The sequence below is a fragment of the Hippoglossus stenolepis genome, chromosome 7 (genome assembly GCF_022539355.2).
Source record: "Hippoglossus stenolepis isolate QCI-W04-F060 chromosome 7, HSTE1.2, whole genome shotgun sequence".
NCBI lineage: Eukaryota > Metazoa > Chordata > Actinopteri > Pleuronectiformes > Pleuronectidae > Hippoglossus > Hippoglossus stenolepis.
Window position 1 is genome coordinate 18,684,963 of NC_061489.1, and position 14,443 is coordinate 18,699,405.

Consider the following 14,443-nt stretch of genomic DNA (forward strand, 5'->3'; position numbering starts at 1 on the left):
TTTTTACAGGAGAGATTCATGTTTTAGGGAAGAAGTGTGGATCAGTTCATGAAGTTTTGTACAGTTTAGATTCTTTTACACAACAATGTAGAGATTGGTCGACCTGTGTAAGAACAGAGAAGAATAAAATGTGGCTCCTGAATCTGTCCCAGAAAATGAATGTGCCCAAAATAGTGAGGTTATTGTTCCTCATTTCGGTTACAATCACAACACTGGATTCAGTCAATCATGCAAACAAAACGACAAAAGGTTTTGGACAACACATTTATTGGACTAAAGCCTGGTTGTGGTTTGGACTTTTAAGCTCTGGACCAAAAAGGTAATGAGTGTGTGAACCTGCTACTAAATAAAAAACAGCTGTTGCAGTGATATGAGGATGTTAATGTGCTTTACACAGGTAGAAATAATGCTGTAAAACATGATACGTCAGCCTGTGTGTTCAGTCCAGTACAGACACAAACATGATTAAAGTAGCGCCATCCGGGGTTGGGAAACTTTATTTTTAATCTTTACTTCCTGGGACTTACCCTCCTGGCCACCAGGCTGAAGTTGAATCTTTTCCACTGAAATATTTAAGAAGTTTTAATTATCTTTTAGGTTTTGGGCTTTCGGCCATATTCTGAGGCTATGAAGATTATAAACCTGTTCTTCCTACAATAAATCATAAATCCCCCTTTCAAGTAAAATTATTTCTGGCACTAATCTTGTTTCACATGTCTTGTGAACGGGATGATCGCTGAATCTCGACAGCTACGTTCTTACACGACCAATACATCCAATAAACAAAAAGAGGGGGAACAAAGTAAATGAGGAGGCCGTTACAGCGAGGGCTTTAATCAAAAGCACAGGCTTCTATTTATTGACCGTTGCACGCACATGAACAGGTGAGAGTATATTTATACAGATGCGTCAGTAGAGTCAGTACCTGCAACACAGAGGAGAAGGGAGAACGCGATGTCTCGCTCTTCCTCTCTCGCACACACACATACACACTTTGCAGTATAAAGATCGGGCACAGCAGGCCTCTTTGGTCTCCTACTTCATTCCCACTGGTCAAAGCCGATCACTAGTCACCATTCAGAGAGCAGAGAGAGAAACACACTGGCAGAGCAGGAGGCAAATACCGAAACCTACAAGAGCTTTTGCAGATTTGCACTTTTTTAATGTGTCATTTAAAGAACAGTGGCACACAACTCTGCCTGTATATAATGTGACGTTTTTTTCCCCACCATCAGTGGAGGATGAATGATTCATGCTCTGCAGAAGACATTTAAACAGCAGTTTGTTGCAGACACACATACAAAGTACCTGCAAGGTGTAAATTATGGGATGACAGAATGAAAGGTCTGCCACTACAGTGTGGACATTATTCTTCACAAAGTATTTATCAATGAACCAAACTGAATGTCTACGAAATACATTTCTTCACCGATCATTTAACAGACTGTTGCTCTTTTTTTTCACAACCTTCCAAAACACAAGGTAAATAATAATAAAAAAAGCAGCTATTAGATAAAACAAACATGGCAATAAAACATGAGTGCAAATTATTCAGCTTTTTTCCCCCTCACATCATTGTTTCCCTTCAACAAAATAAAACTCCAAAATAACACAAATGAAAAGTATAAAGTGGAGGGAAGATTAAATAGTTTCCTGGACGTCGAACACTTTTAATAAGAAGTTCCTGCACAGCAGAAGATAACTGTGGAAGGAAAAGCGATATTTAAAAACGCCTGCTCTTCCTTCCACCTCTTTTTCATCCCCAAGATACGAACAGACACACAAACAAAAGGCCAAACTCTCCTTCCTCATCAATTCTTCTTATTTTAATCATCTATATCTAATACTCTCTTCTCTAACTCCACCCTCAAGCATACACCCGATTTTCTTTTTCTTTGGCTCACTAAGAGGGTTCACTAACCCGTTGTGTTCGACCTCGTCATCGAGTGTTTCCTGGCTTCTGTCCGCATCAACACAGTGTTGCCACGGTGACGTCCTATCAACGCTTCCTGTTGAACCCGCATTAACAGCTGCTATACTCCACATCCCGGAGGAGACAACACAACCTTCCATTCTACTCGTACACGCACGAAAATAACCTCGACAGCGTGCGACAGACTGGACTAAGACAATAAGTTAAATGTAACACGTCCGTCTTTGAGTAACATTTTTAAAAAGTACGTATATTTATGACTTGAAGCACATTAATGCTATTTAACTTCCTGTTTAAATATCAAGCCATGAATCCTAAAGGACGGCAGAGAAAAACCTCCAGCATATCAACAACTACAGTTGTTCTGTTCTTGAAACGAACTCCCACATAAATATCATAAAGAATTCACTGCATCCAGCTTCATAAATGTAAATACTTGTTATTTTTAGTCATATGTGCTTGGAAAATTTATATCTTTGGGCTTTGTTCGGTATTTTTTGACATTTATAGGCAAAACAATGATCAATCAATCAAAAAATAACGATGAATCAACAATGAAAATAACGATTAGCTGCAGCCCCAATAAAATCAGATACAGAGACAATCAATTCTTTGATTTACCAAAGTTATACTTACAAAACACCAGTGTGCTTACCAATAACATGGTCCAACTTCATTTACTGTCAAATTCATATAACTATCTTTGTTATTTAATGAGAAAATTGGATTCAAAGTCTCGACAACGATTATAAAAATGTGCATGAAGCCAAATATGACTATGAAAAATGTGATTCTGCTTAAAATACATAAGCTCTGTTGCCAAAAAGAATCTAAAACACTTGATGACATCAACTGCATTTGGTTTTCACAAAAAGTGGAAATGCAGGACGCAGATGGCACTAAGCTTTCTTCATTTGGATCTCACAGCAGCCCTTCGTTCAGTTGTGAGTGGCATCAGCTTCTAAAATAAGGTGTAAAGTCCATCTCTATGTCACAGTCAAAGGTCATTGGGAGAGATCCACCACTTTCACTGCCAGGTCACAACGCATCTGTGGCCTCACATCGCTACACACTATTCACACGCAAATAGCACAAACTGACAGCCCCAACACCCGCTGAGTATATTGCTACCTTATGGACAGAGGTGTCTGTTTTGTTTTGGGTTTTTTTTCTCTTTTTTACAAAGGAAAACTTCGACCGCGTGACCGACCCATCCTCAGACAGCTCTGATTCCCAGGGCTGATCCAGTGTGGGTCGCCAGGCGTAAAACTACAATTCCCAGGCACTTGATTGTAACCAAATGTACAGTAAAGTTGTCCACTGGGTCAGCATGTCTCTGGTGCACAGAGAGAAGGCAGCAACATTCAAGGTCAGACCCAGAAACACAAAAGCCCTCGACCTCACATACAAAGAAAACAACGAGCATCCTCAGCATGCATATCAAAGATATAGTGATATACTGTACGTCGACAAATTAGATAGTGGTTGGTACTTGCGTTTACACACGAACACATGCTGCTGGACCTCTGTGCGATGCTACAGTCAAGGTAACTAGCACACAAGTTGAAGCCAAACTGAGAGGAATTGACTTTCAAATGAATACAAACCCAGCAAATAAATTAGAATATATTAGAGTTTTGGCAGATGCCAAAAAAGTGTGGAAACAAGAAGAATGAGAATGAGGTAGAGACAGTGATTTGCCACAAGAGAGAGTGAGGAAATGAAGCAGTGAGGAAAAGAAAAAAGCAAGAGGAATGAGAAATGGTGCCGGAGCAAAACAGAATTCAGAGGCAGAATGACAGGTACTGGTCTTTTGCTCGATGGCTCGGGTCAGTGTGAGTTGGACGGTTGTCTGCGTCTGCGCTGACAGACTGACTGCCTCACATCTGCAGGCGGAGGTGGGGGTCTGTGAAGGGCGGCTCCGAGTCATCCATGGGCAGCACCAGGCGTGTGCCCCTCATCACCAGCTCATGGTCTCCGTATGTCAACTCTCTGTCCAAGTCGTCAGAGGTGACGCCAGCAAAGGCCAGACCGCCGCTGGTGTGGGCCCCTGAGGCATCTGTGCTGACCGTGATGTCGCCATAAGTCAAGTTGATGTCGCCGTCGGTCAGGATGAGGTCAGAGTCGTCATCCTTCAACTGGCATTCATTCTGGGGGAAGACGTTAGACACTCCATTAACTTCACAGAAACAAAAATTAAGATGAGGGCGACACATTTAAATGATCGTTTCCTTTCCTCATCTGCCGGTAAAACAAAACCTCTCAAGCTGAGCCTCTGCAAATCATGATTTATCTAAATAACTGTTTTCCATTCAGTTAATACAGGATAAAACCCTCACAAATACAGTTTGGCTCCTGTATGAGCCAGTGTCTGACCTCGAAGGCCTGGGGGCTGGTGAGGAAGCGGGCGAGGGGGCCGCAGCAGAGAGGCAGGGTGGCTGTGAGGGGGGGGCCGCTGTGAGTCAGGATGGGCTTCAGGTAGCTGTAGAGGGGGCTCGAGTCAAGGAAGGTTAACATAGAGGAACATGCACTGAGTGAGAGAGGTTAGACATATTGAAACAGAGACACCAGTACAGTGAGATTAATGAATGATGAGCCTGACATGTTCAATTTGAAAAGAACAGAATACATTTTAATCAATTAAGTAATTCAACATAATGACCTTAATATTGCATCAATTAAAATTAAAGATCATTTATCTTCCAGTCTGTACGAGGCACTCCCCCTGCTGTCTGACACTGTGAACTACATTAGTCTCTACGCAGCTACAATAGATGCCACTAACAGAAAATTGCTGTCAGCTCAAAGTGCCGAGGAAAATAAACAGTAATGCTTGTGTCTAATGCTAAAATACTTAACTACTTATATTTATTACTTGCTTTTATTGCACTATTTATACAGTGTAAACACACAGAGCAGCTCATTCTCACACACCACAGTCATGGTGCATTCACTTCCCATTCATCACTCTTTGTATATATTGTGGATTGTTTATCTTTTGCACTATTCTTAACTCTGTGTTAAGAATAGAATAATGATGTATGTTCGTTTAGTATGTAAGTACATTGAAAGTGATGCTAAACAGGAGTCAAATCCCCTGTATGTCCACACATACGTGGCCAATAAAGCTGATTCTGTTTCTAAATCTTAATTTTAACATCTATATACAGTTCTATTTTTCTGTTGACGATTTCTGCATGTTTTGTGTACTTTTATTTTGTATGTATTTCATTATTTTAAGTCAGAGGTTTATCATCCTTTACAGTGTTGCCATGTATGTGTCTAGCTCTCAGAAAAGAACTAACTAAAATCCCCCAATTTTTTAAGCACATAAATAACTAAAATATTTTTTTTCTGCTTGACTTTTATGACTCATTTCTCACTGAAGGATACTTGTGGTCAAAGTTGTACCAAATCCTGAAAAGATAAGCACTTTCTAGTTTGGTGCTTCTTCTCTCTGTTCCTTCACCGATGCTCATCTAAAAAAAACAAAAACAATACATGATGTTTCAGGCATATTCTTGTGGTCATAATATGTATCAGCATCTCAGAATAGTAATGCGTCTTTCACAAGAGCCTGACTCACAGGGTTATCTTGATCAGAGTCCACTCCCACTCTGTAAAAAAAACAAATAAGGAAACACATGTAAATCAGTTTGAGTTGCAGCTGTCAGAGCATGATGGTGTTGAGAAGCACGTTTCCCCCGTTTAACAAGTTCCTGAGCAGAGAGGCCTCACGAGGAGGTGTACACATTATAAAAACCTTCAGGCATAGGCCAGAGCAGAGCCAAAGGTTACATTCAGTTCTTAATTCCTGGAGTTTGAAACTGATGGGAGAAAAGTTTGCACAACCAGAGACATCCACTTATCTCAGTTGTATTCATGTGACGCTCATGTGAGTGCAAATCCAGGGATGGATGTGAGCGGGGGTGGAGGAGAGGCCTACCGTATGCGCTGGCAGGACAACATCTGGGTGGTGCCGCCTCCACAAACCCACACGGTGAAGAAGACCACGAGCAGAGTGGTAGAGAACATCATCTGACGGGCGTACGTGGCCGTGTCCCTGATGGACAGGGCGAAGGTCATCGCACCTCGCAGTCCTGACGAGCACAGTACAGATGGTTTTTATGAACACCGATCAAGCATGTGCGTTTACTACATAAGACAAACCTCTGGTCACAAGCCTGTGTTGCTCTATTTTCTGATTTACTCACAGCATGCGGCAAGAAACTAGAAAATGGCCTTAGACCCCAAATCCATTCAAGTCTTATTTTGTACTCAGATTTTTACAGAGCTTACACTGTGCATGATGAACGTCTTGTATCTGTATTCCACTAACCTGCGAACATCATCATGTGCTGAAAGTTGGATCGGATCTTGTTGCGTCGCCCCAGATTAAGAAGGAATGAGAGAGGGTAGATGTTAGCTGCTCTTCCAATGAACACTGCCAGCTGGGTGGGGAAGAGGTTAAGGAGAGGACACCAACACAAAACAAAACCGAGAGCGAGTTAATTCTGTTCCAAGCTTATTTACTGAGCCCCTCAAATCAATTACCATTTGCATGTTGGTGGTTAATTGTAAAAGCGTGGGAACTTTCTCTATTCCGATACTGACGTGACTGAAAACGCTGTTACTAAGAAGAGGGGGTCATCTGGGTTTCTTTTGTGTGCACAAGATTTGGTAGTTTCAGACGCAAAAGATACAAAAGCTCCTACGATGAACATGGGATTAAAGACGTGGCTCTGGAAGGTGAACAGGGTCAGACCCATGTAGGAGAAAATGAAGTTCTCAGCCAGGAAGTTCAACACCTCAAACAGCTGCAACACACAAGAAACAACATCAGACGACATTAGATGACAGAGGATTTAGTGGGTGTGCAACCTGTAAACACGGTTAAACAAATCCAACAGCTAAATACACATGGCTGGCACTGCTTTGACTACAAACAATAAAATTATACATTCAAATGAAGTTATCTTAATTCTACGAAAGAGAGTTATGGCCACATTGAAGAAAAACTAATTCTGAGATTTTGAGAATAATGTCTTGATATAATGAGAATATAGAAACAAATTTATATTTTGTAGGAAATAAGCAGCAAAGAGGACTTGTGCTCACTTCAGATCCAAAATCTTCAACCAATCTCAGTGTTTCTTGAGAAACTGTGAACTGTGTATAGCACACAGATTCCACCACTGTTAACTCGCCCTTTCTAAACTTTCTAAATAATGCACAAAAACAACTCAATATTTGAAGCATGTTGAAAAGGACCAGAATGAGCAGTGGTGCTAATGAGGTCCAGGTCTGACCTGTTTGGTCCGGTCCTGGGACTCGGGGGACAGGTTGTTGAAGGTGTAGTGGGCCTGAGTGATTCCACAGAACAGCACAGCCACCACGCCTGCAACACATCAGCAGGGAGAGCACATGGTTTCCAATTGAAATACTCACTATATTCAGATTACAGTGTGTGTGTGTGTGTGTGTGTGTGTGTGTGTGTGTGTGTGTGTGTGTGTGTGTGTGTGTGTGTGTGTGTGTTACCTGTGAAGCCACAGGCCTCAGCCAACAGGAACGTGCTCCATGACATGAGGAAGAACAGAGCCGTCTCCAGCAGCGGGAAATCTCTCAGCTTTGTGAACTTGGTCACGTACAGACGAGAGTCAAGAAGCTGAACAGGACACTCAATGAAACATGGAACTTCATTAGAATTCAATAAAGTGGAAATAAAAAATTAAATAACAAAATATCTGCCAATGCAGTGAGATGATTTTATTTGAGTCTTTCAATGGACGAATGGTTTATATTTTAAAGTACTGTCACATGTTTCGAGAGAATTCTGAGAAGTCTGTTTGTTTACTTACTTAGACAATTTCCACCAGACTTGCTGAAGGGATTAGGCCTGGAAAGTAAACTTTCTTTAATTAACTAAATAAAATAATCTAGATTAACAGACCTCTTCCTTTTTCCTTTCATATTTCTAAAACTAATCAATCATGTGTAGGGTTGTTCAGCCTTCGTGGGGGAAGACGTCTACTGTGTGGCATGTTAGTTTTTTCTCCATTATTTTAAAAGAAAGGCCAAACCCCTAAGTATCAATTAAAACATTCAAATTATCTTTTTTTCGTGTTATATTTTACACCAACCCATTTATAACAGCAGCAGTGGGATATCGTTAAAAACAGTAAATTAACCCGTGGCTTTCGTCGGACTTTTTAAACTTGTCTTGTATCAATAAATAATAACACAAAAAGGATATGAGAGCAGTGACGACTCCGGTGGCCACCCCCAGAGCGAAAGAGCCGCTGAAGACTCCGAGGAAAACCCCAAAAGATTTCAGTATCGCCACGACATCGAAGGTGTGACTGTTGTCTCCTTCTGGCTGGTACGCTACTATAGACCTGACGTCACACAAAGAAACAACCGTTTAATGGAAACATCTTATGCAAAGTGTAAGTACTGTCCTGATATAAGAGAAATAACCATCAGAGAAAGTTTAGAGTCATTTCCCAACTTATGAAGCTGCAGTTGAAGCCTAAATACAGAGAGTGTTGTTGTAAACATGTAAACATTTTGTAACCTCCCAGTACAGTGAAAAAGTTTTTGCTAAAGTAAAACTTTCACTCACGTAGGCAACTTGGGGTAAAGAGAAAAAAGGTCATGAGGTTGGAATAATAGAGTATTTCATTAATTCAGTGTTGATACTCAACTTATAGTGAAGTTTTGATTAGAACTGAATGCTACATATAAAGAATTACAGATATGAAATGGGTCTTTTATCCAGTTTATACGCATGTAAATGTCCACTGAGGTCAATAGAGGACAACAAACACTGAATGTTATGGTGCAGTCTTGGTTGAATGTGCTGCCACTATCACAATAGCTAACAATGAAAAGATAAGAGGGGTATACAGTAGTTATTATCATTAGGTGCTGTTAATTACACAGGGAGAAAAAGAGACGACGGAGCTTTTTCATTCCTCTGATGATTTAGTCAGATAAAGAATCTGCTTTGGAAATCATGTGGACGGAAAAATTCCAGAGAACTGGCAACACCACAAACTCATTGAGAAAGAATCTGCGTCACAGCAGCCACGCACACTAAGGGAAGTTTTTTGATTAGAGAAGATGAGCTGAGTCATTTTATACTTTCTCTTTTCTATAATTTGTGTGACTTTGAGTCGAGTATCAACACTGAAAAATCCCAGTAAAAATATACTTACAAGAAAAAGTACCACACGTCTCATCAAACTTGGCTCAAATAGCTTTAGAAACGTGGTTTGAAAGTGGAGTGTGCCATGAAAGGGACGTCGTTGCAGCAGAGGTTTTTAATATTGTGCAGTCAGCATGAGAATGCAACAATGAAAAAAAGATATTTTAAATATTGTATTGATAAAATGGAATCAAAGTGGCACACCTCACTTCCAAATAATAGTTTGAAATAGTACTTGAACCAAGTCTGACAGCAGACCATATTCACCCTCTGCCTTCACAGACCCCACACTTAAAAAACAAATCATCAGGCATTTTGTCGGTAAACACTGGCGGCTTCGTGCCCTCTTCTTGACCTCTGTATATACAGTAAGTCTGAATATAATAGGAATGTGTTCTTAGCTGGAATAAATGAATAAATAATGAAATGTTCTGCGTCTACAGTTGAATCAGCCAGAGGTTAGAAACAAATGACCAGTGATTTGTCATGTCGCTCCCCAGGCACCGCCAAGGCACACAATGCAATGCTCTACTTATTACACCCGTTCAATGGGCTGGTCCGAGTCTCTCCACGGGGCCTGGCCCCTCCGCTGGGCCTGCCTTTAGAATTTATAATCCTGTGGAAATAATTCAATGTAAAGCAGGAGAAAGACTAGCTCAGGTACTACGTCAGGTTTAGCATCACATCAATGAGAAGCTGATATTAGTCCAAGGTCAGTGGCAATTAATAAGAAAATGCATGACTCACACTTCCATTATTTCTGTTAAAAAAGCAGTGAGTTAGCAGCAGCAGCCGAGCGAACACTCAGGACAGTTTGGCACAGACGCAGATTCAACGACTGTGCGTGATGTCAAACAGACAGATGACTTACGAGGACAGAACCAAGGCCACGGCATCGTTGAGCACGCTCTCTCCAAACAGCAACGCGTACAGATCCACGTCTACATGCAGCTCGTTGAAGATGGCCAGGACCGTCACTGAGAAACAACGAGAAACTCAATGAATTCTTCTCCACATTAGAACTAACCAAAATAATGATACACATCAGCAAGCAAGTGGGTCCAGAGCTTCAGGAGCCATGCTCCCAATCTATAATGGTTTATTCTTTTAAACATTTAATCTTTTTTTTATGTTACAGCACTTACAGCTGTCTTTTTGTCATATATATCATATTCTAATAATATAAATAACATTAAAAGGTGCACCATTTTGGAAGTTAATACTCAAAATTACTTTACTGTTTTGTGTGAAAATCTGATCAAAGTGCAATTTGGAGCTTCGATATTTGCATTAATTGTATGAAAGAAAATACATATCAAGTTATTTTTGTAACTGATCTGCACCAGTTATATTTCTCATTATCGTATGTGAACATCTTTAGTTTTATGATGAACTGGTTTTGCCTGTTTCCTGTTGGCGAGAACATGTCCCACGAGCTTTCAACAACTTGTAAGCAGGAAACACATTGAAGGCTGAAGACCACGACACGTACCGGGGTCTGTGGCCGAGACGATGGCTCCAAAGAAAAGACAATCGGTGAAGAAGAAGTCTCCGTCCAGCTGCCCCACCTGCTTCATCAGCGTCACACAGCCGTACATCATCAACCTGACAGAGGAACAGACAGTCATTTTGAAATAAATCATAAAAAACACTGACTTTAATGGCACTGACAACTGAATTATATAAATTCTGTTCTGGTATAAAAAGTATTTGTGCATACACTGGCTCCAATATAAAGTTGCATATATGAGAACACAAGGATGTTTGTATCAGTGTTTTCCTTTTTGGAAAACTGATATTCTTACCCGATGACAAAACAGGAAATAACAGTCCCCAAAAAGGCATAAGCGAGAATGGATCCCATGTTACGGAAAAAATGTCTCTGAAAAACAAAACAATTAAACACATCAACACTCTGAATAAAATCATACATTTTCACTAAATACATCAAATACTTTGGTCTCTGAAGACGAGAAGGAATAAGTGGATTTCAGATTTCATAATGAAAGGAGAACATTGTTTGAGTCAAACATGTTTTTAAAATGTTCACTTTGTAATTGTCAAAGTATTTTTAATGAAGCAGCAGAAAGTGTGGTTAAAATACTACTGCACTGTATATACTACTGTAATGTTACTATACTATAGGTACTATTGTAATACTACTGTACCCTTTTCAAGCTGTAGCCAGCATGGAAGATGATCGGTGGTAGAAGAATGTTGAAGAACACTTCAGGGTCAAAGGTCACCTGAGACACAAACAAAATACAATAATCATGTGTTATTGTGTAATAATATCTTGTCACATTTATGAATCACTAGAATAAGGAAGGACACAAAAATACTTTTTCAAGACAAAGTTATTTTCATGGAAACTTCGAGGCTGCTGTATTATTGAATCACTTAAATAAATGGAACAGCATGAAGAAGCTTCCTGACCATCAACAGAAAGTTCTTAACATTGTAAAATGACAAATTAAGAACAGGGGACGGCTTTTATAAATTAAACATGATGGCTAACATCATTTTAGATGCGTATCAAGAGAAATGCAGAACAAACCTCTAGAACCAATCAACAATTCATTCACATGACCATTGTATAACAGGAACCATTATGGCTCCCAAAAGTTTAAGTGACCTACAGTGAGAGGGCTGCCCCCTGTCTTTCTGTTTTGATTATGTTCTGTGAAAACAGAAGTTATTTATTCATGGTGGAGAATCGAGAATTCAGGCTGCAATTCTAGACACAAAACTAAGATGTCAAGAGGTGAAAAGTGCAGTCTGAAATGCTTGTTTTGTCTGATCAGCTGTATAAAAACCTAGAAAGTTCTGTAAACCATTATATGTGACGAATAACAATAACTTCTGAACATTTGAACTAAAGATAAAATCCGCAAAACTTTTGATTAAGAATAAATGAAATGTTGAAGCGATCGTCGAACCACTGTTCATTTATTTTATGCCGATTGTCTCATCAATCACCAGATAAAGGAACATCACAATACATGCATAAGATTGACAGTGATCAATACACCTGCTTGAGATGAGACAAACTTCTGCGTGACATTCACACCGTACCTTTCGCAGCATCTCATTATCTTGCACGTCGTCCACCTCGTTGGCACTGATCTCCCCTTTCAGAGTGTACTCGTAGAATTTGCCGCTGACGTTGATGAGCAGAGTGGCGGGACTGGCGTTCACGTTGCAGCTCAGCGTGACGTTGCTGATGTCCCGAGGAACGTGGATGCCGTAACGTAAGACCACGCCAACGAGCACGCCTGAGGAAAGGGTTAGAAAAGAGCCAAGACAAAAAGGCGACGGAGGGGAGAGTCGATTAATGAGCAGATTCAATGAAGAGATGCCACCCTCTGAAATGTAGAACAGTAGAAGTAAGAAGTAGCAGAGCATTAAAATACCCACAAAAGGTATTAGTACCTCAAAGTCAAATCCAAACACAGTATTTGAATTAGGGCTGGTCAGTAAAACAATGTCAACAATTATCGCAATATAATTATCATTAATAGAAATATAATAAAGTTTAAAATAAATATCTATATATTTCGTATTCATTGAACAGTGAGGAGGTATAAGACATAATTAATCAGTCTCGGCTAACGTGTTTTTTCGGATGGAATATTCCTGAATTTACTTGGGGTGCCGGGTTATTATTGGTCTTTCATCTCTATTATTAATATTACCATTATTATTTATGTGCTTCCTTCTGTATTTCAACCATCCATCTTTGTCCTATAGCTCTTTATACTTTGTGCTGAAAAGTGCTCTGTATATTAATATATTATTATTACCTTAGGTTTGTAAAATGTTTTGTTGTTTATCAAGTGTCATTTTCTGCTCATAAAGAAGAGTTTAAAACCACAACCTTCACAAATCAGTCTTTACACAGACATTTAAATGTGACATTTATCGTGATATTTATTGATATCGTGATAATTTTTAACAAGATCGTCCAGCCCTAATTTGAATAGATGTGTTTAGTGACTTACAACTCAGGTGCAGGAAAGGTTCAGGAAACAGTCCAGTTTTTTGGTCTGTTTACTTTCATGTTTCTTGAGTAGTTCCCTCTGGATAAGCTGTTTGTCATTCTCAAGACTAGGCAGAGTGCCGAGGGGGTGTTTGTGTAACTAAGCTTGTTTGGCCTGCAGTATCTCTCAGGACCGGCCTCGTGTGTGAATGTACTCAAAATGAAATGTGCTGCAGCTCAGTAAATAGGATCGTGATCGTGTTGGCAGCTGATCGTGGATCACGATGGTGGATCCTGATCGTGGTGGTGGATCATCACGATGGATTGTGGATCATGGTGGATCCTGATCATGTTGGCTGCTGATCGTGGACTACGATTACAACGAGACTGCTTGACAGACACCATTACTGACAATGACTCCTCAATTCATTTGTCAGTGCTGCTCCCTTCATCTCTATCAGACATTTTCTTATGTACAAATACTTTAAACATTGACAGTGTTTTCCATTATGTTACTAACTGTTTCTTCTAATCAGTGTTGTAAATAGTGTTGTTTTACTGATCTATTGCACTTATGTCTGTCCTGGGAGAGGGATCCCTCACATGTGGCTCTCTATGAGGTTTCTATGGTTTTCACCACCTATTAATAGTTGTTCCTGACTCTTGTTGACGGTATAGAACATAGGATGTCGCACCTTGTTGAGCCCTATGAGACAAGTTGTGATTTGGGAATATGGGCTATACAAATAAAATGTGACTGATAAAAGACAGATCGGATCACCAGCAACAAATCAAGAGTACCCCCCCCCCCTCTCTCCATCAATGTCTCTCACCATATATCATGGCCAGCCCGGTCTCGTGCAGGAACCTGAAGCGCCGGTGCTTGAACAGCCATATGGTGAGGATGGTGAGGGTGAGGAGCATGATGAAGATGAGCAGGTCGGCGCTGTCCTGCCGGTGGCTCTCCTCCGCCTGCTTCTCCGTGACGATGTTCTCCATGGCGCTGTCCTCCTCCCGGAGTGAGGAGGAGGAGGATGCTCGACACACACAGATGCTCACGGACAGACTCACCAGCACCAGCAGCCACAGCGTCCGCGTCGCCCTCCTCGCCCCGCTGACAGTCACTTTACCCAACATGTCGCCCGCTCGCTGCTATCAACGCTGTAACGTCGCCGTGGATTAAACACAGGAGGAAACTTTGTGCAGATGTGGAGCCACGACCAGGAGCTGGCTGCAGGAGTCAGGCAGCGGAAAGACGACAGCAACACACAGATCGACCCCGGCCCGGAAGTGAAAACGAACGTTCCCCAGAAAGCGTTCAGTG

General features: G+C 40.7%; 1 protein-coding gene across 1 annotated transcript; it reads right to left on the minus strand.

Annotated features, from left to right (window-relative positions):
* Nucleotides 1–831: 831 nt before the first annotated feature.
* On the minus strand, nucleotides 832–14,420 carry slc9a6a (solute carrier family 9 member A6a). Its single transcript, XM_035161918.2, has 16 exons — nucleotides 13,953–14,420; nucleotides 12,216–12,415; nucleotides 11,309–11,386; nucleotides 10,946–11,022; nucleotides 10,633–10,745; nucleotides 10,012–10,117; nucleotides 8,187–8,328; nucleotides 7,472–7,577; nucleotides 7,243–7,331; nucleotides 6,637–6,750; nucleotides 6,273–6,384; nucleotides 5,880–6,033; nucleotides 5,520–5,550; nucleotides 5,327–5,412; nucleotides 4,310–4,415; nucleotides 832–4,083 (listed from the first exon to the last, which is right to left on the minus strand). The coding sequence occupies exons 1-16, from the start codon at nucleotides 14,254–14,256 to the stop codon at nucleotides 3,814–3,816; spliced, it is 2,088 nt and encodes a 695-aa protein (XP_035017809.1). The 5' UTR covers nucleotides 14,257–14,420; the 3' UTR covers nucleotides 832–3,813.
* Between the last annotated feature and the right edge of the window lie 23 nt (nucleotides 14,421–14,443).